Consider the following 22,654-nt stretch of genomic DNA (forward strand, 5'->3'; position numbering starts at 1 on the left):
CATCTTTGTATAATTTTTATTTAACTTGAAACCAAACTCATATTGGGCTTAATACCCTTGATTAAGAAAAGTTATCAGCTCAGTTCTTGAAGCCCACAAAGGCTTATTAGGTAACTCTGGGTTCTTAAAAGGCTACATGAATGGAATGCAAACTCTAGCAGGTTCTGCTAAGCTGGAAAGTTGTCATGTAGAGACTCCTGAGATGGACTGTCTTCCAGTGACCAGCCTAGCTGAATGTGGAAGTGTTCGTCACTAGAGTTGGCCAACCAAGTGATGACTATTACAGCCACAACCACTCCTGAAGACCATCTCCTATGGAACTGTGGGGATGTGATCCCACATGGGTAGGAAGAATAGTGATACCAGTGAAATCACAGATTACTGACAAGAGTTTATGAAGTGTCTACACGAGACTTTTCTAAGACCAAGTGAGGAAATACAAGCACGGTAGTGGGATTGTCCAAAGGAGAGATTTGGGCAGTAGAGAAGGAAGGGAACTCTTAACTTCAGGAGTTCTGCTGTTGGAACCACCCACCATCAAACTTACTGTTCCCTCTCTGAAGGAAGCAGCTACAAGCCTGAACAGGAGAAAGACTTTGGTATGTAAGTGGTCATAACAGGCATCATACAGCCTTCACAGACACATATAGCACTATTCTCTCCGATAAAAAGGAACTAAATACCTTGCTTCTGATGTGCGTTTACATGCATCTTCAAATCCAAATCATTTACTCCTTCCTCACTCATAAGATCAGGATGGTTATATACTACTTCTTTTTTAACACTGAGATACAGTGAAATGTACTGTGATTTAATGAAAAGGATGTTTAAAACTAACTTTTTAAAAACTGATTTAAACCCTTTGATGAGCTTCATAAGTTTTGAGGGCATTATAAAATTTTCATTATACTTAAATAGATAAATTTTCTCATCTAGAATAGAAAAGCAAACACAAATTAACCATTTTGTGATCGTTTCCTTCTCGCATTTTTTTCTCTTCACATCTCCACAGTAAATTAAATACTTTGTGGTACAGCCTTTAATTTCTCTTAATTCAGTTTGCATTCCCTTTTGCCCTTTTGTCTTCTTTCTTCTCCTGCTTTGAATCTTCTCTTCACACTGCTCCCTTTTTCTCTTGGCATCTCATTGGCTTCTCTCGGTGCATCCCAAGCTGGGAGTGAGAGTCTGGCCTCCACTGTTCTCCATCAGGATTTAGTGTCTGCTCAGTGAGGGTTTATCCATCATGGGAGGCTGGTCCAAAATGTAAGGGCAGAATGTACTGGTGTCTCGGGAAGGCTGTGCATTGATGGAGTTTGCATGGTTTAGTGTGTGAGGTTATTTGCATGGCCCATGCTTTTTTATCAGGACTTTACCCAGAGAATTGTGTATTTTGAGGAAAAGGCTCTTAATGGCTTGGTATCAGTGCCAGAAAAGAGACCAAAATATTCTTCAGTGTGACAAAATTGTGTTGATCTTGCACCAGGAGAGTAGGCCTTCATGTCATTCAGCACCCACTGTGGTGAATGACTTGCCTTAAAATAGAGTGGGGGAGAACTAAACCATGAATTTTCTCTGCACAGTAAGTAATAAGACAACATTGTGTTGTTTCCATTTGCTTCTTCCAATTATCCTCTGCCGCCAGGACCACTTTTCCCACATTCGTAATGCCACAAAGAAGGAAATTTCTAGCCTTTACTTTCCCATGACTGCCTAATATCACTCTCCCAGCTCACTTGACCAGCCTGTCTTGCTCCATATACATCTGCCCTTCTCTGGCCTCCTACCTCACCCCTTTGTACATTTTCCCTCCTAGTGCTGTATCTTCCACGAGCCACATACACACAAGTCTTAAACTCAGTGGGGGTGGGGGTCATGAAGTGTATTTGAAAAAAAATTTAAATGGCCAAGTTTGGGAATAAAGGGAGTAATATCTTCTGGAATTCGTAGCAATTAAGAAAGTTAGAGGTGTGCCTTACCTCTTGAGATTTGTATGTTTGCAGATATCAATTGTCATTTGTACAAAATTAGGGTTCTAGTTAAAAACCATCAGTTCAGAAAGCCACTTTACAGGTCAAATATGCCTGAGAAGGGCATATTTACTATGCTGGATATGAAAACGAAAAATTACCTGGTCTATATTTCACTAAAACAATTGTAAATGCCTGGAGAACATTATCTAGCTGCATTGTGGTTAGTCGAATGTCTATGTGTATGTTAAAATTTTGTCTTAGAAACCTTCAGACTAAAATAGCATCTGGAGATTAAAGGCACACAGGCACTGCTTCAGGGGTCAGAAAACCTTTTGGGGGGCCACTCCTGTAATTCCTTTCAGCATAAGGGATTTCTATTGTGTGAACTCTACTAATGCAAATGAGCCAGCCCAGGTATGTGTTTGGATCAGAAGTTGGCCTTGATCTTCCTGGGTCTCCTCTTCCCAAAGCTATCCTTTCTATTGATGATGGGCCTCTGACTCCACATTCTGGGAAATCATTTTAAAATATGCATAGCAGTCTTCTTCTCCCTCCTTCTTCCCCCACCCCATCTCACTTAACCATTTGGGATTTCTCATCTTTTTCTACTAGGAACAATTTTTAATCCACCAAAATGTATTACAGTAAAGGAGCTTAAGTAGAAAAAGAATGAACTTGATTTAAAGGTGGAAATCTAGTTTCCCCAAAATTTTATCTAGTAAGATAGTTATTATTGAGTAAATTGTCTCTGCTTTAGTTGTAGCTGGAAAAAATGAAATTATGTGCCAGGTACTAAAATTTTTTGTGTACTTTCAGCAATTTAATTTTAAAGTCTTAAGTAATGCTATAAGAAAAAGTGAGCCTAGCCTCTTTACCATATAATACCACCTTAAAATGGGGAATATGTATTGGGATTCAACTCACAAATTACATTATAGGAAATTGCTTCACATTTCTATCTCCATCTAGCCAAGGCCTGGAATTATAGCTTAGAAACCATTTGATTGAAGTTTTGTGCCTTAATTTCATTTGAAAATTTTGTAAGCAAACCAGTCCTGAATTTAGGTTCACACATCCCATGTCATAGTGAAAAGACAGAAATGTTGCAAAGTGAAGGATATGGCGTTAGGTCTGGTATCATATAGCTGGTGACATCTTAGGTAGGGTGCTTGCTAGGCTTGGAGTTAAGAAGACGGCCTGACTTTAAATTCAGCCTCAGGTACTTAACTAGCTGTGTGACCCTGAACAAGTCTTTTAACCTTCTTGTATACCTCAGGGTCCTCAACTGTCACATGGTAATATTACTAGCACCTTCCCAGAGTTGTGAGATCAGATGAAAGACTATTTGTAAAAGCGTTTAGTACAATGCCTGGCACACAGTAGATGTTTTCCTTATTCCCTACCTTCCTTACTTCCCCATCCTTGTCAATGCAATAGTCCAGAGGACCTTATACAGAGAGTCTGGAGCCATTCTGGATGAACTTAACCATCCTTCAGATCTCTTAGGGACAAGAGAAGCATTTAGTAGCTGGGAGCTGTACAGTGGGCTTCTGGGTTCTAGCTAGAGTATACTGAACAGTTAGTTGTCACTTATGATAGTGAATTTATAAAAAGAGTTCATTTAAGCCAAACCTTGCTTTGATCTTTAGAGAAATCACTACCTTTGTTTACTTGATTCATTCTTTGTTTGATTATTTCTAAAGGCCCCCTGTAGTCTAAAAGGATCACAGGATTGAGAGCAGCAAATAGGACTTGGAGAACATTTAGGCTATTCTCCCCTCATTTTACGAGGAGAAAACTGAGGCCTAGAGCTTCTGACTTCAAATTCAGTGTTCTTGGGAAAGGATGTCTCAAATTGCCCTCTTCTAAACCAAAATATCTCTAATTACCACTTCCAATTTGTATCTTGGGAAGTGGAAGGCATACAGAAAGCAAATCTAGAGAGATCAAACTCCCCCATCTCCTACAGGGAAAGTATGGGCTAGAAAATCCTGATTCAGGTCTTCAAGGACAGCTTCATTGCTCAGTTTGAATTTCAAGTGTATATAAAATCTACATCTATGTAGCTATAGACAGGCAGACAGAACGAGAAAACCACAAGACAAATAGAAGCGATTGTTAGATGAAGATAACCAAAAGTTTACTGTGTTTCACCAACTGTTTAAGCAGGGGGTCTATGTAAAGTCTCAAACTAGAGGCTGGGGATATGCTGTACCTAGTACACCTAAGTCAACAAGGTGACAGTTTAGAACTTGGAATGACAGTTTGGAAGCACCTTCAGTCTTCATTAGCCATTTTTAAGAGCTCTTTTCTTTCAAACCGGAACAGATGCCAACCCTCCCTAGTGGTTAAGTCCAGGGCCCCCCGCCTGGTGTAGTATTCAGTAGATGTCTGGTTCCATATGACTACAAGGAAGTTCATGCAGCTGCAGCGGTTCGTAATTGCTATCTGTTTACAAAAACAAAGACTGGGCATTCTTATTTTCTAAATGGATTAGCAGATTCATTCCTTCATTCAGAAAATGCCCTCTGTACTCAAGAAGCCTTGATGCACATCTAATTCTAAGTAAGGACTCTTTCAAGATTTATCTCTTAAAGCATTTCATATCTGTAGAATGAATGAAATTCCATCGGTTTGAGTTTTTCAACCCTTAAGTTTGACAACCCCCCAAAGTAGTGCCACTCATTAGGTTTTCTACAAATCCTGCTGACTTCATAAATTGTGGCATAAAATAGCTTACACTCATAATGTTGTTCTTCCATCTTTAGCATAGAACTTCACCTTGGAGGTGAAATCATCTTGTACTTAACTAACAAAAATATCATTGGATGACCTGCCTTCTGGTCAATTCTCCTTTACAGCTATGATATAATGAAGCCTCTATAAATAAAATATAATTGTAACAAATAACTGGCATTCATATATCATTCTAAGTTTTGCAGAGCACTATATACACAGGTAATCTCATTAATCCTCAAAACACCCCTGTGAGGTAGGTGTTGTTATCCCCATTTTACAGATAAGGAAACCAAGGCTAAGAGGTTAAGTGACTTGCCCAGAGTCGCATTCCAAGTAACTATGTTAAGGCAAGATTTTTGAACCCAGGTCCTCCCGTCTGCAAGTCCAGGATATTTCTGAATGTAAAACCAATTTGTTTAAACTAAAATTTTCACAGTATTGCTTGATGTTAATAGCTAACCTCCACATAAAGCTTTATATACTTTTTATATTCCTTTTGATTTTCTCAACAACTATGTGAAGTAGGTCCTGGAAGCATTAACACTATTTTGCAGATCAGAAAAAATGCAGCTCAAAGAGTTGGGAAGTTGGCCCAGGCACAGAGCTAAAGTACTAGTGGGCCAGATTTGAATACAGGTCCCTCCAGACTCCCAAGCCCAGGACCCTTTCACAACCACTCTGCTTCTATATTTTGGTTCTGTTTTAACTTTCTGGGTGAATTAGTTAATACAAGTTCACATAATTCCAAAGACTATGTGAAATTTTTAAAGATAAACAGATAACATTTAAATTACAAATACTGGTTATAAATAATACAAACCTGGCTTAGTTTCTTCAAAATTTCGGATCCAATACCTAAACCTTTAAAATAGAGAATGCAAAAATGAGAATAGCAGAAAAAGTAGCCCCAAGTACCGATTCATGCATGCATACTAGTTACAAGTGCATCCTACTTATCCATACCCACAGACATAAGTTGCACTGTGGATTTCATATTTGGAAAAGAATTTGGTTTGTTGGACCTTTTAAAAAGATCAGTAATAAATATTTCTTCCTTCCCCTTTAAAGACAAGCATATGTCTCATCTACTAATGTCAACTCACCAGTGAAGGAAAGATCCTATTTCTTTGAAAGGAAAATATGTTGTAATAGCCTACCCAACTTGAACTCTGAAGAGGAAATAGTAAGTCATTTAGCCCTTCTATCTTATTGTCAGTTCCAAGGCAGATGGGCAGTAAGGAATAGGCAATAAAGGTCAAGTGATTTGCCAGGGGTCACACAGCTAGGAAGTATCAGGGGGAAGACTTGAACCCCAGGATCTTCCAACTCCAGGCCTGGTACTCTATCCACTAGTTAAATATTTTTAAGTCCAAATGTAAAAAATAGAATGAAGAATTGAGACAAACTTTTTGAGTTAATAAATTGATGGTCTCATTGATGGAGAACAGGGTATTGGTGAAAAACCTCTACCAATGTAGATCTGCAATTCTTCTTCAACTTGGACTCTTAGTGGGGTTTAGGGAATGGGGTCAACACTGGGCACTGAAAAGTGAAATGATGGGCCCATGGTCACATAGCCAATATATGTCAGAGGCATGACTTTGCCCCAGGTCTTCCTATTTCTTACAAGCACTCTATCCATTATACCACAGTGCTTCTCAAAGCACAGTTGCAGTTTGCTAACATTCTATATGTTAATGTATAAATGATTTTCTGATTCCTAAACCCTAAGTAGAGTTTTATACTTACAAGTATCCAAATTTATCGCCCAGTCCAGAACCTGGTGGCCATTATCTATTGACCCTTCCCTCCCTCCTTGCCATTCTCCTTCCTTCTAAAGTAAGTTGAAGAAAGCTCACAAGTCTTTCCACTCCCAACTCCTACCCAGATGATTATCAGGCAACTTCAATATTAATAATGATTTTCCTTCAAATATCCTAAATTATCCAGTTTCTAAATCTCTTTGGTTCCCATAACCCAGTGATCCATTCCACCTCAACTATATCTTGCTATCAACTACAAGCATTCCAACTTTTATCTTTGTGAACTTTCAAATTCTTTGATCTGATTTATCATAACCTACTTTTTCATTCCACCTTTCCCTATTCCTCAAAACTTCTAACCCCATTTTTTGACCTCCCCAGAACCTCCAGTACTCTTATCCTTCAGTACTTTTCCCCAGCCACCACTTTTCTACTGCTATCCTGCCCTTTTTTCCTAATCTTGACACATTAGTGAATGAGTTCAGGTCTCCACTATCCTCACAGCTGAATCCTTTGCCTCTTTGTCCTGTTGCCACCCAATGTCACACTGAGACTCAGTCCTTTTTACTTTCAAGCATTCACCTTCCTTGATCCTGTTGACATTGTGCTGAATTGAACTGATGGAAGTCATAAAACCATGCTAATACATTACAGATTTATGTCCTCTAATTCCAACTAGCCTCTCCCTGCATCAAAAGTAGTCAGTCCTGTTCCTTCCTGATCAGTTCTCTATTTCACTCACCACAACAGCTGTTCTAAATCTCCTATCTCCTCAAACTTCTCACAGCACCCTTCTCTCTCCCTCCCTAGTAAGGACCTTACTACCTCCCTGACCAAAAAAAATTGAGGTCATTTGTTATGAGCTCCTCCTCCCTTCATCTCATCACTCAAATGTCTTCCCTCACAATTTCCTTCACTCATCTTGGATGAATAGGAAGCCTTTCTCCTTGCCAAGGCAAACTATGTGCACCCTTGCTCTTGTCCCTCTTATCTTCTTCAATAGATTGCCTCCACTATCCTCACTTTCTTACTAATTTTCACCCTGTCTCTGTTACTTAGTTCCTCTCTTGCTGGCCACAAACATGTTCATGGTTCCCCTATACTTAAAAAAATACCCTCACTTGTTCAAACCTCCTGTCTCTTCTTCACATCTATATCACGTCTTCCCTTCTTGGCTAAACTTTAAGAAGGCTGCCTATACCAGGTGGCTCCACTGTCTAAACCCTCTGCTTCTGACTACCAACATTCAATTGAAACTGCTTTCTTCAAAGTTGGCAATGAAGGACAAAGCCAGGATGGGGGCTTACTGACAGTGAAAACTGGAACTGCTCCAAGAATTCTTCCAAATCAACCTTAAAATAGTGCCTTAAAATGACTAAAGTCATAGAATCAACAAGGAGACAGAGTGAGGGGGCTCTCTTGCAGAAAACAACTTGAAAGGTAGGCAGAGTCGATTTTCACAGAATAAAGAAAACTAGAAGTAAAATTGCACATAGAGGAGTGAAGGCCAGCCGCCCCCCACACATACACCTACTATGCCAGGTTCTGAGCCTGGGCATAGGCCAACTTTGGGATCCTGGGACCCTGCCTAAGCCAACAGCAAAGCACCCTACATCTATCCCTTGAAGTTAGCACTTGGCCCTTTCAAACCTGTGGTTAAGCCCCCTAGTCCCAGGACAAAATAGCTCACAGTGCTTTCAAGTTCTGCAAGCCATCAGCAGAGGAGACAGAATCAGTAGTTCTCAGAATTTCCAGCCCACAGGCAAAAAAAAGGCTAGGAAAATGAGCAAACAGCAAGAGAAACACCTAACCATAGAAAAATTTTATGGTGACAAAGAAGATCAAGGCACTGATTCAGTAGGGAACAGTGAGATCAAAGAAGCCACATGTAAAACTTGAAAGAAAAGGGAAAATTGGCCTTAGGCACTGGAAGACTTCAAAAAGAAATTCAAAAATCAAATAAGAGATGTAGAAGAAAATTGGGGAAAAGAAATTAAAGTAGTGCAAAAATAAAAGAGCTTAAAAAGCAAATTTGGTCAAGTGGAAAAAGAGGCACAAAAATCCACTGAAGAAAAGAGTTCCAAGAAGAGTCATAGAATGGATTAATTGGAAACGGAGGATCAAAAGGTCATAGAAAATCAGTCTTTAAAAGTTAGAATTGGGCAAATAGAAGCTAATGATTTCGTGAAACATCAAGAAACAATAAAACAAAATCAAAAGAATGCAAAATAGAAGAAAATATAAAATATCTTGTTGGAAAAACAACTGAACTCAAAAATAGATCCAAGAGAGACAATCTTTAAGAATTATTGGACTACCTGAAAGTTATGATCAAAACCCAAAAAAAAGCCTAGATATATTATAAGAAATTATCAAAGTTAGCAATGACCACTTAATTGTCTAGTCTAATTGCCTTTTCTCATTCTTCATCCTTCTTAGCTTCTCTGGGGCTTTTAATGCCATTAATAACCCTCTCCTCCTGGCTATTCTCTGCTCTCTAGGTTTTCATGGCACTACTCTCTCCTGGTTCTTCTAGTTGTTTGATTGTTCCTCATTCTCCTTTGCTCTATATTCATCCTTGTCATTCCCACTAATTGTAGACGTCCCCAAGGCTCTGTCAAGGGCCCTCTTCTGTTTTTTCTTTACACTGTCTCACTTGATGATCTCATCAGCCCATCTCTGCTCATCATATCTCCAAGTTCATTCGTATATCTCTATATCCATTAATATTTTCTCTCCAGAGTGTAGTCTCACATCACCAGTGACCTATTAGTCATTTCAAACTCCAGCATGTCCAAAATAGAACTCATCTTTCCCTTAATCTCAGCCCTCTCTCGAACCTCTCTGTTACTATTGAGGACTCCCATACTTATGCCCTTGGTGTCCTCCTTGGACTTCATTCATCACTTGCCAAATCTTATCATTTCTACCTTCACAACATTTTTCTTCTATATCCACTTCTCTCCACTCACACAATCATAACCCTAGTTCAAATCCTCGTCCCCTCTTGCTCAGACCAATGCAATATCTTTCTAACTGGTCTCCCAGCCTCAGGTCTCTCCACCTCACAAAGTGGTCTTAAGTATTGTCATGACCATGTTAGCCTCACCCCCTCCAATTTAAACTCCAGTGGTTGCTTATTCCCTCAAGAAACAAATATAACGATCTTCATTTAGTAGTCTTCACTACCTAACTTCTGTCTTTCTAGCACTCTACTTTTCAGCACTGTACTTTGCAGTACACTCTACTCCCCTCCATTCCTTCTATGATCCCCCATACTGATATACTTGCTATTTATCACACTCATAGCCATGCTTTTGCACTGATTTTCTCCTGTGCCTAAAATCTTCGCTTTCCCCCTCCTGGCTTCCTTCAAGATTCAGTAGAAGTGCCACCTATAGGCATCCTTTCCCAGTCTCCTCAGCTGCTAATACTTTTTCTGTGGCAGTCTTCCCCTCTCTCTGTTTCTGTATATTCACACACACACACATGTACATGTTATTTATATGTTTTCTTTCCCCATTAAAATGTAAGCTCAGGAACTATTCTTGCCTCTCTCTCTGTATCCTCTGCTCTCGTTGTACATAGTAAAAACTTAATAAAAGCTTGTTGACTGATGAGAGATAGCTTTACCTCGAAAAGGTTCCATGACATAGAAGTCTTCCAGGTACAGTAACTTGCCAATCCAAGGATCATAGGTGAAATAGTACATTGCAAAACCTACTGTCAGAGTGCCTAGGGATGGAGTGTGCAGAAGGTTGAGTGCTTTCATTTTTATTGAGTATCAAAATATGTGTTCTATTAGTCCTTCAGAATGAATTTTTGGTTAGAATCCATTGGCAGGCAGCAACTCTGCATGAATCTATGGATTAAAGTTACTGATTGCCAATCTCTATTACCTGTTTTCCTCAGTTACTCAAGATCTTTGGCTGTGTGTCACCAAAGAACGTTAATGGAAGTTTTTCCAACAAAGGAAATAATCTTACAATGGGAGTTTTGTTCAGTCATCTCAGTTGTGTCTGACCCTTTGTGACTCCAGCATTTTTCTTGGCAGAGATGCTAGAGTGATTTGCCATTTCCTTCTCCAGCTCATTTTGTAGATGAGAAAACTGAGGTAAACAGGGTTAAGTGACTTGCCCAGGGTCACCCAGCTAGTGTCTGAGACCAAATTTGAACTCGGGTCTTTCTAACTCCAGGTTCAAACCCTATCCACTGTACCACCTAGATTCCCTTCTCAATAGGGGTAGACCTATAGAATATGGCTTCACATTTTCCCAGGAAATATGTTTTACCTATTGTCCATGGCCACCTTCAACTTGAAAGGGGGATCCAGAACCTTTTATCTTTCTCCGTCCTTATTCTAGGTGACAGTACCAAAGTTTGCAACTGGAAAAACTGGTAACTATTGGAGCTTTCTCTGTAACCCATGGGCTCTACAAGCTTCCCAAATACAGTATCTCCTATTTAGCAGCTGCTCAATGTTACATTTTGTCTTCCTGGCAGAGTAGAGTGAGTATGAAAACAGTTAAGGGGCCTATATCTTACCTGTCAGTTCTGCATCATCTGGTACTTCTGCGATAAGGCAGTAATAAAAAGGGTGGTCCCCAAAGCCATCTTTAAGTAAATCTGAAAATTCAATCCACATACAGAACCTTCAAGTAATTAATTGCTTCTAATGGAATCACTTGCCCACTTTCTAGTATGCCTACCTCTGCTACAGAGCATGGGCTTTTTCGTCTGAAAGGGAGAATGATGAAGAGGCCATTCAGTGACCACACTGAAGTCATAGCAGACTGGGAATAGTACAAAATGTTTCCAGTATCACAACTGCTCCCCTCCCCCATCATGCCAGAGAGTATTTTCTAGATTGCAGTGAGCTGCCTGCTTCCATAAGGATCCATTCCTTTCATTTACTTTCTCTCGTTTCAGTGAAACATAGGAGAAAATCTGACTCGAAAGTTGAGCTTTTACAATAAGGATTACTACTGAGCATCACAACGCAGGGATAGCCACCCTGGGTTAACCCCACTATCCCTCTGGAGGTTCTATATATGTGACATTTAACAATGTCACAAAAATATGCGGAAGAGAGAGGGTATGTCAAAGGGTAGTGTGTCGTCCCCCTCCGCCCAAAAAAATCTTAGGTTCCTTTCGCCACAGTATGTCTTTTATCAGCTGGCTTTTGTCTAAAGCTTTCTGGAAAGTATAATATCAGCTTATACTGTAAACGATATGAAAACATACTTTTTGTCTGAAACCTCTCTTAAGGTTTCCATGACAGGGAAGGGAATCTTTATTCTAATACTTTAGCATTTGACAATCAAAATCTGCATTCGTCTGATCCATAAGGTTGAGGATTTTTAGCAATACATAAACATATCCAAGATCTTTTTATTTCACTGGTGTGGAAAGTCCCTTCCCTTATAGAGATTGCAACACATCCATAACTTAGAAAAGACATCATGGTGCTTGAGATTCACTGACAAAGTGACTTACTTGCCCATGGTCACACAGTAAATGGCAGATGGGATTGAAACATCTTTTCCTGGCTCCTAAGCTAGCATCTTTCTCACTGCGGGACACTCTGCCTCCTTGTAACTATGCTTTATGATGTCACTTAGCCCCTCCACATCACAGCCTTCAGCATTTCCTACCAATAGTCCTAATCTTGTACTTAATCCATAGCTAAATGTTTAGAACACAGTAATGCATTTAATCTAATGAAAAAGGAGATAGTCCTCCTGGGGAGTAAACAGTCTGTCTTTTGGAGGTCGGTTTACCTTAGATAAGTGCATCTCCTTCTATAGTTCTATTGGCCTCTCTTAAGTTATATAGCTCGCATCTTCATACCGGCCAAAGGGCAAGGTGGAAGAAGCAATAACATTCATGTTTCTTTCACACCTGAGGGCTTACGTAACACTCTGCTCACAACCACCTGGTGGTAATTTAAATATATCCATTTTACAGATGACAAAACTTAGATTTGGAGGAAATGACTTGCTCACAGTTAGGGAATGTCACTTGAACTCAAAGTATCTTAGAACTCCAAATGCAATTCTCTCCATTATAGCACAGTGGACAGGGAAATACTAACTGGTTCTCTAGGGAGAAGCAGGGAAACAGTCTGGGGCATGGAAAGGGAGAAGCTAAAGTCTCATAGCTTATCATAGAGCTTCTCTCTGAGGAGAAAGCTAGCAGGTATTAGAAACAGCAATCCTATAGCAGTTGTGCAAGGCAGTGCACTTTATTTTTTTAAACCCTTACCTTCCACCTTAGAACCAGTACTATGTATTGGTTCTAAAGCAGAAGAGCAGTAAGGGCTAGACCAGTGATTCCCAAAGTGGGCGCTACCGTCCCCTGGTGGGTGCTGCAGCGATCCAGTGAGGCGGTGATGGCCACAGGTGCATTTACCTTTCCTGTTAATTGCTATTAAAATTTTTAAAAAATTAATTTCCAGGGGGCTAAGGAATATTTTTTCTGGAAAGGGGGCGGGAGGCCAAAAAAGTTTGGGAACCACTGAGCTAGATGATGGAGGTTAAGTGTCTGAGTAAGTGTCTGAAACCAGATTTGAACCTAGGACCTCCCATCTCTTGGCCTGGATCTCAATCCACTGAGCTACCCAGCTGCCCCCCATGGCAATGCACTTTAAGTATGCATTTCTTCACAAAAGTATTGGAGAGGCCTGCTAGGTAAGTAACATTATCTTTGTTTTGTAAATGAGGAAAATGAGATTTAAGGAGAGGAAATACTGTCTTAAGATTATACCATTTGTAAGCATTGGCAGAGCCTAAAGCTGAACCAAGATCTCCCTTTTCCCTAGCCCTGTGGCCCCCTACTCCACCGTTCTGCCTAGAAAATTTAGGCAATACATTTCAAATAAAATAGTGAGTCCATTTAGAAATGCCTACTGACAGTAGAATGGGTACAAAGGACAACATAAATAGCAGATTCCATAGATATAAACCATGGGCTTTTCTTCTTTTTTCAATCTCCAGGAAATACCGTATCACACCTTACCTAAAAGAGTTAACTTCACGGCATCAGGGCTGTTTCCATAAGCAGCTAATTCCTGTCAAGGAGAGAAGTGATTCAGGTTATGATTTTATAATTCTTGAGGGTTATATCATCATCATTTGAAAGATTTGACATTTATACATTGTGGAATATTTTGCAGTGGACAAAATGAGTCAAGATGTACCCCAGCCCTTGAAAAGCTGATAATCTATAATGATCCCAACATACAGTGGAGAGCATATATAGCAAAAGATTGCATAAGTTGGGTCTTTTTTAAATAACCGCAATTTCTTTTCTCCAAAGGCCTCTTGCTTAAGACCTGAAGGCAATCCTGGCCTCTCAAAGGCTAGGCCAATGAAGTTCATGTTCTGACGTGGAAACTCCACCACCATAATGTGTCTAACTCTTAAGGACCAACTTGGTTAAGGTTGACCACAACTGGCGAACTCTAAAACCTTCTTCTAAAGCTATAAAAAGAAGTTGTAACTTGCATCACTGGATCCTTGAAGTATTAGCCAGGCCATAGCTAAATCTATTCTCTCCAGAATATATAAAAGAACTGGGAAGGAGGTTGGGGGTTTTTTGTATTGTCTTTAAGGCCCCTCAATAGTCAAAGTAGATGTCCTCAAAATCCATACATTGAAATGCTTAATGACTTTATCAGATCCTTTAGAGCAGGGGTTGGCAACGTATGGCTCTCGAGCCATAAAGTCCATTTTTTTTCAGGCACTGTTATAGGAGCGAACACTGTGAGCACTGTACGGCTCTCACGAAATTACATTTTTAAAAATGTGGCGTTTTTGGCTCTCACGGCCAAAAAGGTTGCTGACCCCTGCTTTAGAGTATACTCCTGTTTTATGCAAACTTCCAGCAACTCTGTGGTTATCTGTTTTCATAATGGAGAATTTCTAAGTACTGAGGATTGCTAAAGATTGGCATGCTAACAACAGGAAGAAGTAGCAGCTGGCAGCTTGATAGTGGAGGAAGAGACAGGAAAACTGTCTAGCAAATCCAAGGGTGCAGAAGGAATCTTGTGGCCATTTTGTATAGGGACAAATAGCCAATTAGCCCCGGCGGCATTAAGATATTTTGCTAAAGTAGCATATCGCATGTTACAACCGAGTTGCCAACTTAAAGCAGAGAAGGAAGATTCCACACTGGGAGTTCCCCAAGCTGATGAAATGACTGTTACTAACGTTCATAATGATCCTAGATTAAAAGCTGTATGGGACCTTAGAGATCGATCCCAACTCCTTCATTTTGTAGATGAGGAAATGGGTGCAGAGGGTCAGTGACTTGCCCAGGGTAGTAAGGGGCAGACACACTGACTAAAAGTCTAGCGTCCTTTGCACTTTATCAAGAAAAATGGGAAATCCTGTTTAATATCTTTTGCTTAAAAGATTGGGAAGCATATGATACATTTTATGAAGATTTGCTTATGGTGAAAAGTTTAGATGCTTAACATGGTAAGCTTTAGTTATCAGGAAAATGTGCTGATTTTCCCAGGGAAGTCAGCTGAGTGCAGCATTACTTTAGGTCCAGCACATGCTTGCACTGGGACATTTGTGATGCTGAAGGTGGAAAGACAAAATGTTTAAATGTGGACCTGGGAAAAGTTGTCAACTTGTGTTTGGAACATAACACAGTAAGGAAGCCACAGCTGAAGGCATTCTCAGCTTAAGACATAGCATGGGAGAAGCATAGGTCAAAATGTAATAGTTGAAATAAGGTGGATCAAATATCCTGGGAGGCGGCATGTCCAGAGATAAGAGCTCCTGGTCCCCCATGGAGAGATGACAGATATAGAGATACAGTAATGGCTCCAGCACCATCCTTCCCACCTACGAAAGGGTTTGTTTGAAACTACAAAACTTGAATCTGCTTGATTTCTTCTTTGTTCGATGGAAAACTCATACCAAGCCACAAAGGTGAGATGCTGTAAATAAAGCAAATGATAGCCAAGATGGCAATATTTCCATTTTTGATCTATGATCATTCTATCGTAGGCAGAAGACCATGTGATTCACTCTCCCCAATAGCTACTGCCAGAAAAAAATCCTCATCAGAATAAATGAGGATAGTACTACTATTGATACACCAGTGAGGTGATGGATGGTTGTGACAATCTATTTTAAGTGAATTATTCAAGCCAGAAACATCGTCATATGCTTCCCTCCACTCTGCTGCCCCTAATGCAGCTGCAATACCCTCTTTTTTCTACCAAGTTTCTAGGAAGTAGAATCAAATGCATTTGCTGCTGGTACTACCACACACCCACTTACTCCTTAGCTGTTTGAAATCTTCCATCTTTATTCACCGTCCTACTAATACTTCTCTCCAGAGCCACAGTGACCACATCCTAGAATTTCTTTCAGTGCCTTGTCAGCTTTGACATCTCTCATCTGTCTTGCGTGCTATTGAATTATCATGGTTCTCCTGCTGCATCTACTGTTTCTCTTCATACATGTCACCAGATTTGAGAACACCTCAAAGACCTGTCCTTGAACCTCTTTTTTTTTCTCCCTCATTGATCTCATCCACTCTAGGAAATGACTCTACAATCTGTCTCCCAACTCCAGCCTTTGTCCTGAGCTCAGGTTCCATATTTCTAACTACCAGCTGAGCCTATATACTATCAGTACCTCAAATTCAGGATGCTGAAAATTGAACTCTTCCCTCCCTACCTGTCCAAACCAAGTCCTCTTCCTACCTTCCTTATATCTTTAGTACTATCTTTCTCCTAGTCATCCAGGCTCCAAACTTCTATTTGTTTCCTTACTACTACTCATCTTCTAATTAGTCAATCCCCAAGTCCTAAAATAGTTGGCAATTCCTTATTGAATCTAGTTAGTGGGTGTAGAAATGACCTCCAAGGCCGTGGAGATGAATTAAAATCAAGATATATAAAGCCAGGCCTTACAGTTCCACAGCTGGGTATGTTTTTCAAAAGACCTTTACATTTCATAGGAAACCTGACCATATATGGTCATAGGTTCTGAGGAGAGCAGTCTTTGCCCTACATCAAATTTACCCAGGAAGCAGTAAATTCGGCCATTTTGTTTACCTGTATTCCGTGTAACCCCAGTCCCTTGCTCCTGCTCCATAAAAATAGGTTTTCATGTTCAATTTATTATATAGCCATTTTTTAGTGCAGAAGAATTTAAGGCTTCCGTAAGACCAGTGGCTAAGATCTTTTACTATAGTTTTGTTTTTTTAAGTATCTATCCTCTCTAATGAATCAGCCAGAGCACCCATTCACCTCTCAAACCTGTCTATCCATTTCATTTGTGGATGGCTCTAATTATTAGACATTTTCTTTTTATCCAAGCTTAACTCCACTTCTCTACACTCACCCACTCTTCGTTCTGCCTTCTGGGGCTAACCAGAGCAAGTGAAACCCTTCTTCCCCTGGATAGGCCTTCAAATATTTGAAGACTGCTGTCTTCTCTGTCTTTCCCAAGTCTTATTTTCTGTGGCCTAAAGTTCTCACTTCTTTCAACCGATCCCAATATGGCATGAATTAGAGACTCGCCACCATTCTGGTGGCCATTGACTGAATGCATCCCAGACTGTATTATTCTCCCTAAAATCTCACACCTAGAAACCAAACAGTACATTCCATTTGGGTATTGATTAGAGCAGGGCAGAGTATAGCTGGACTAGCTTCCAAGTCCCTGAACACTTACCTTTCCATTTGTGCCACTTAAAATTTCATTCATTGGGAATGGAGGAGGCCCTGTCACATTACCCAAATGAAGCTTTCATTTAACTCCATTACACATACACACCCTTCTCCCACATTGCCTAGGCAGACTTCTCTCATTGTGGATCTTTGGAACTCCCAAAAGTGGTTCTTAACCTGTATCCCCATTGACCCATTGTCTGGCTTGTGACGATGTCTCTGGATACCAAGACTCTTATCATCCAATAATCTGGTATTAGGTATTTCTTTTTCTGTCTGAATTGTGTGCAGATTTGGGAAGCATGCCATCTATACCTTCCTCCAAGGCACTGATAAAAATAATGGCCAGGTTAGATCCAAAGATAGTCCCCTGGAGTGCTCCATTAGGGGAAATACTAGGATGTCCACATACATTTGATCAAATATATCAATTGGTTCTGTGCTGATGTGACAACTGATGTACCTTTTGCTTATGTCATTGTATAATTGAAGCAGTAGCAACAATACAGAAAGGATGACGGTAGTATCCCTGGATTGTGAGTTAAGGCCTCTGGATCCAGAGGTATTGTCAGAAAGTGAAAAGAGCCCTGGGTCTGAACTCAGGTTCTGGTTTTGGAATTGTGGTTCTTCCATTGACCATGTGTTCCAATTGCCTTCATTTGGTCTCAGGAGGAGTTTAATCAGATGGCCCTAGGCTCTGATCCCTTTTAGCTCTGTTTTGTTCTTGGGATTCCTGCTGAGATCTGTGATTATCTGAAAACCAATTCCCATCTAACACCAATACTAGATAATAGTCCCCATTTAAAGAAGCCTGAGATCTTAGAGCTGGAAGAGCCATCATGGATAGGGCACATGTCCCTGCTATTCCTGGCTGAAGCATCATATGGGATCCCTCTTAGCATTCTACCTTCCACCTTCCATTGCTAGCTCTAGACCTACCACCCTTCCACTGAACTCTTAGGGGAATAGGGGCCATCACCATTAACTCCTACCCATTCCCAATCACTTCTCTTGGAAAGAGACCTTTGCAATTGCCCCTGGCTCTGAACCTACCACCCTTCTGCTTCTGACACTAGGCCTAACAGTGATCGTCACCTTTATGTCTGAACCGACTCCTCTCCCTCTCTCACCTTTGAAGGGAGGCATCGAATCAGCCTTAGCTTTGGACCTGCCACCCTCTCATTCACTTCTCTGTGGGAGGCCAGATGCCCTTGGCTGTGGACCTAACTCTTCCCTACATCTGACCTGGCAAGGCAGGGGTTATTGCCATTAATTTTGTACTTGCTCCCTTCCTGCCCACCTGGGGTTGGGATCCATTCCCCAGCTTGCCTCTCTGTAGGGGACAGAAGCCATGCTCCTTAACTATGGACCTCCCTTCCTTGACCTGTCCACCTAGGTGGGGGGACATGGTAGACATCTAGCTTAACCCCTGACTTGCCATCTTTTGACTCCTCTCTGGGGGAGCCCAGATCTTTTAACTATGGACCTCTTGCTTCCTTGCCAGGGCAGGGACTATGATCCTGAGTTGTAGACCTGTTACCCTTCCACTCATCTTTCTGTGGGGACCCAAGGGCCTTTAGTTATGGACCTGCCACCTCCCTGGGCCCATGGGCCATCACCCTTAATTCTTGACTTTTCTCCCCTCTCAATACTATGTGGGGGCTGAAGGGATCATGTCCTTATTTCTGGATTTGGTGCAAAGGCCTCCTCACACCATGCTCTCTGTGGGAATCATGGGCCATCTTGACAAATTCCTGATCTGACACCTCTGATTCACCTCTCTGCTAGGGACCAGAGGTACTTATCTCTGAACCTACATCATCTCAGAGTGGGTAACCGGGCCATGGACCCCATTACCCTTCAGCTGATGTCCTTCACCTCTGCAGGGGAGAGGGACAGAGCCCATGACCCTAAACTCTGTACCTGTCCCCTCCTGCTTACCTGGTAGGTGGAGTGGGAGAGAAACAGAGTCTATCACCCAAAGCTCTGGACATTTCTTTCCTGGTTTATATAGCAGAGGTCATCTCTATTAATTCTAGACCTGTCCTTCTAGCTCATTTCTAGTGGAGAGGATACTGGGGCCATCACCCTTTTCTCTGGACCTGCCACCATATGGCTCGGCCTTCTGCATGGATGCCAGGAGCCTTTAACTAGGAACCTGCCACTTCCTTCTCACATTTATGCAGAGGATAGGAACCATGACTGTTGCATCTCTACCTGCCCCTCTCCTCACATATCTGTTTTTTAGGGCTGTTGCTGCTTGTTAGCCCTGGGCCTCTATCTTCTTGTCACATCTCTACAGGGGTTAGAGCAACGGTCGGCAACCTTTTTGGCCGTGAGAGCCATAAACGCCTGCGGAAGGAGGAGGATGGAGGCGGAAGGCGCTGGAATATGGGGCGAGGGCTGAAGGGCCCCCTGGGGCACATCCTGGGGCTCTGCCCAGACTGGCTGGTCAGGAGGTGAAGCCAGATATGGCTCGAGAGCCATACGTTGCCGACCCCTGGGTTAGAGGCTATCACCTGTAAGCTCTGGTCTTGTCTGCTTCCTTTTCACTTCTCTATATGGGGTAAGGGCTATGGCTCCCTCTACTAGTCACATCTTTACAGGGGGTAGGGGCCATGATGGTTTCTTAGCTCTGGATGTCTCCCCGTCTTTATTACATCTTTACAGATGGGGTATGACCCATCACCTTTTAGCTATGGTCTTACCCCTTTTTCACATCTCAACAGGGGGTCGGGGCCATTACATCATAATTTTCTACCTGACCCCAACCTTGTCACATGTCTATAAATGGTCGGGGCCATCACTGTTAGCTGAACATGCCCCTCTCTTTGTCACATCTCTACAAGGGGGAAGGACCATGGTAGTTGCGTAGCTCTGGACCTCTTCTTGTCACATCTCTATAGAAGGTATGATCCATCACCAGTTACCTCTGAACTTTCCCTCCTTGTGACATCACTTCCAGTGGCACAGACCATTACCTGTTTGCTCTGGACCTGCCCCACTCCTGGTCACATCTCCACAGGAGATCTGGGCCATCAGTGGTTAGCTGTGCCCCTACCCCTCTCCTTTTCTCATCTCTATAGGGTTAGGGGTCATTACTGTTTGTTAGTTCTGGACCTTTTCCCCCTCCTTGTCACATCTCTACAGGAGTGCATTCCTTCTTATCCTACCTTCACATAGGGTAGGGGCCCCAACCTACTAGTTCTGGACTGGCCCCCCTCATTGTCACATCTCTACAGATGGTACAATCCATCTCCGGTTACCTCTGAAAGTTGCTTCCTCTTTCTGACATCAGTACAGGTGGCTGGGGACCATCACCTGCCCCACTCCATATTATATCTCTGGGTGGGTGGGGGGGAGCCATCACTGTTTGTTAGCTCTGGAACTTCCCCCATTCTCACCACATCTCTACAGAGGGTAGGAGTATTCATCTGTTGGCTCTGGATTTGCCCCCTCCTTGTCACATGTCTAGAAGGGGGACCATGGACCTTACCTAGTTCAGGACCTCTACCCATTTTTGTCACATCTCTATAGGGGATAGGGGCCATCACCTGCTAGCTCTGGACCTGCCCCCCCCCTTGTCACATCTACAAATGGTATGATCTATCACCAGTTACCTCTGAACTTTCCCTCCTTGTCATGCCTATACAGATGGTAGGGACTGTCACCTTTTAGCTCTGGACCTGCTTTCCCGCCCCCCACCCCCCCGGTCACATCTGTATTTGGGATAGGGGTCATGATCTGTTAGCTTCCTACCTGACCCCATCTTTGCCATATATCTACAAAAAGTAGGAGCCATCACCTGTTCCCTCTGCCCCCTTCCTTTTCACATCTCTACAGAGGATAGTGATTATGACTCTTTGTTAACTCGGGACCTCCCCACTCTTTGTCACATCATTCCAAATGGTGGGGGCCATCATCTGTCAGCTCTGGGCCATCACCATTAGCTCTGATCATTCCCATCTCCCCGGTTACATCTCTCCGCGGGGGAGGGGGGGGTTGACCATCACCTGTTGGCTCTGGACCTCCCTCCATTTCACATCTCTACAGGGGGGTAGAGGCCATAACTTGTTAGCTTTCTACCTGCCCCCATCTTTATCACATCTCTGAGGCTGTAGGGACCATCATCTGTTCACTCTGGACCTGTCCCCATTCAGGTCTCATCTCTACAGAGGGTCAGATCCATCACCAGTTTCCAACTTGTCACAGCTGTACAGGGGGGAGGGGGCCATCACTTTGCCACAACTGTACAGGGGGAGGGGCCATTACCTTTTGGTCTGGGTCTGCACCCCAACTTGTCACAGCTGTACAGAGGGAAGGGCCATTATCTCTTTTCTCTGGTCTTGCCCCGCCCTCCTTATAACATGTATTCGGTGGGGAGTGCTGATGGATGTCAAGCTCTAGACTTCTCATTTTTGTCACATCTCTACCAGGAATAGGGATTATCATCTGTTGGCTCTGGACCTTCCCCCTCGTCTCAGCACTACAGGTGATTGGGGCAATCACCTATTAGCCCTGGACATATCTCCCTCTGAATCACATCTCTACACATGGTAGGGGCCATCATCTGTTGGCTCTGGGCCTGCTTCCCTCCAGGTCTCATCTCTGCAGGGGTCAGATCCATCACATCAGTTGCCTCTGAATGTTCTTTCTTCCTTGTGACATCACTACAGTTGGAAGCAACCATCAACTGTTAGGTCTAGCCCTGCCCCCTCCTTCTCAGAGCTGTGCAGGGGGGGGAGGGGCCATCACTACTTGTTAGCTCTCATCCTTTCCTCCTTTTTGTCACATCTTTAGAGGGAGTCTAGGCCATCACCATTAGCTCTGATCATGTCCATCTCCCATTCTATCTCTCCAGGGGTTATTGACTGTCACATGTTGGCTTTGGACCTTCCCTCCATTTCACATCAGGCCATAACCTGTTAGCTTTCCACCTACCCCCACCTTTATCACATCTCTACAGAGCTTGGAGCCATCATCTGTTGGCTCTTGACCTTCCCCCCTCTTTGTTGTATCTCTGCAGGAGGTATGGACCATCATCTGCTAGCTCTGGACCTCCCAACCATCCTTTTCAACCTCTTTATTTGGGGTAGAGGCAATGACCTGTTAGCTTTCTACCAGACCCCATCTTTGTCACCTAACTAAGAAGCTTAGTGGCCATCACCTGTTAACTCTGGATATCTCACCCTCCTTTTCATATCTGTACCTGGAGTAGGTACAATGACTGTTTTTTAACTCTGGAACACACCCCCTTCTTGTGATAGGGGTACTCACCTCGTAGCTTTCTACCGGACCCCATCCTTGTCACATGTCTACAGATGGTGGGGTCCATCACCTCTTACCTCTGGACGTGCCATCCCCTTGTGTCACATCTCTACAGGGGGAGGGCCATCACCTGTCGTCTCTGGACCTGCCCTTTCCTTGTTGCATCTCTACAGGAGTATTGCCATCACTGTTTGTGAGATCTAGACCTGTCCCCTTCC

The 22,654-nt window shown here is 42.4% G+C and overlaps 1 protein-coding gene across 1 annotated transcript; it reads right to left on the reverse strand.

Moving 5' to 3' along the window:
* Window positions 1–4,247: 4,247 nt before the first annotated feature.
* On the reverse strand, window positions 4,248–10,184 carry SATL1 (spermidine/spermine N1-acetyl transferase like 1). The gene is made up of 3 exons (XM_044682618.1): window positions 10,106–10,184; window positions 5,530–5,570; window positions 4,248–4,418 (listed from the first exon to the last, which is right to left on the reverse strand). Exons 1-3 carry the CDS (start codon window positions 10,182–10,184, stop codon window positions 4,248–4,250), a joined length of 291 nt encoding a protein of 96 aa, XP_044538553.1.
* Between the last annotated feature and the right edge of the window lie 12,470 nt (window positions 10,185–22,654).

The sequence above is a fragment of the Gracilinanus agilis genome, chromosome X (genome assembly GCF_016433145.1).
Source record: "Gracilinanus agilis isolate LMUSP501 chromosome X, AgileGrace, whole genome shotgun sequence".
Lineage (NCBI taxonomy): Eukaryota > Metazoa > Chordata > Mammalia > Didelphimorphia > Didelphidae > Gracilinanus > Gracilinanus agilis.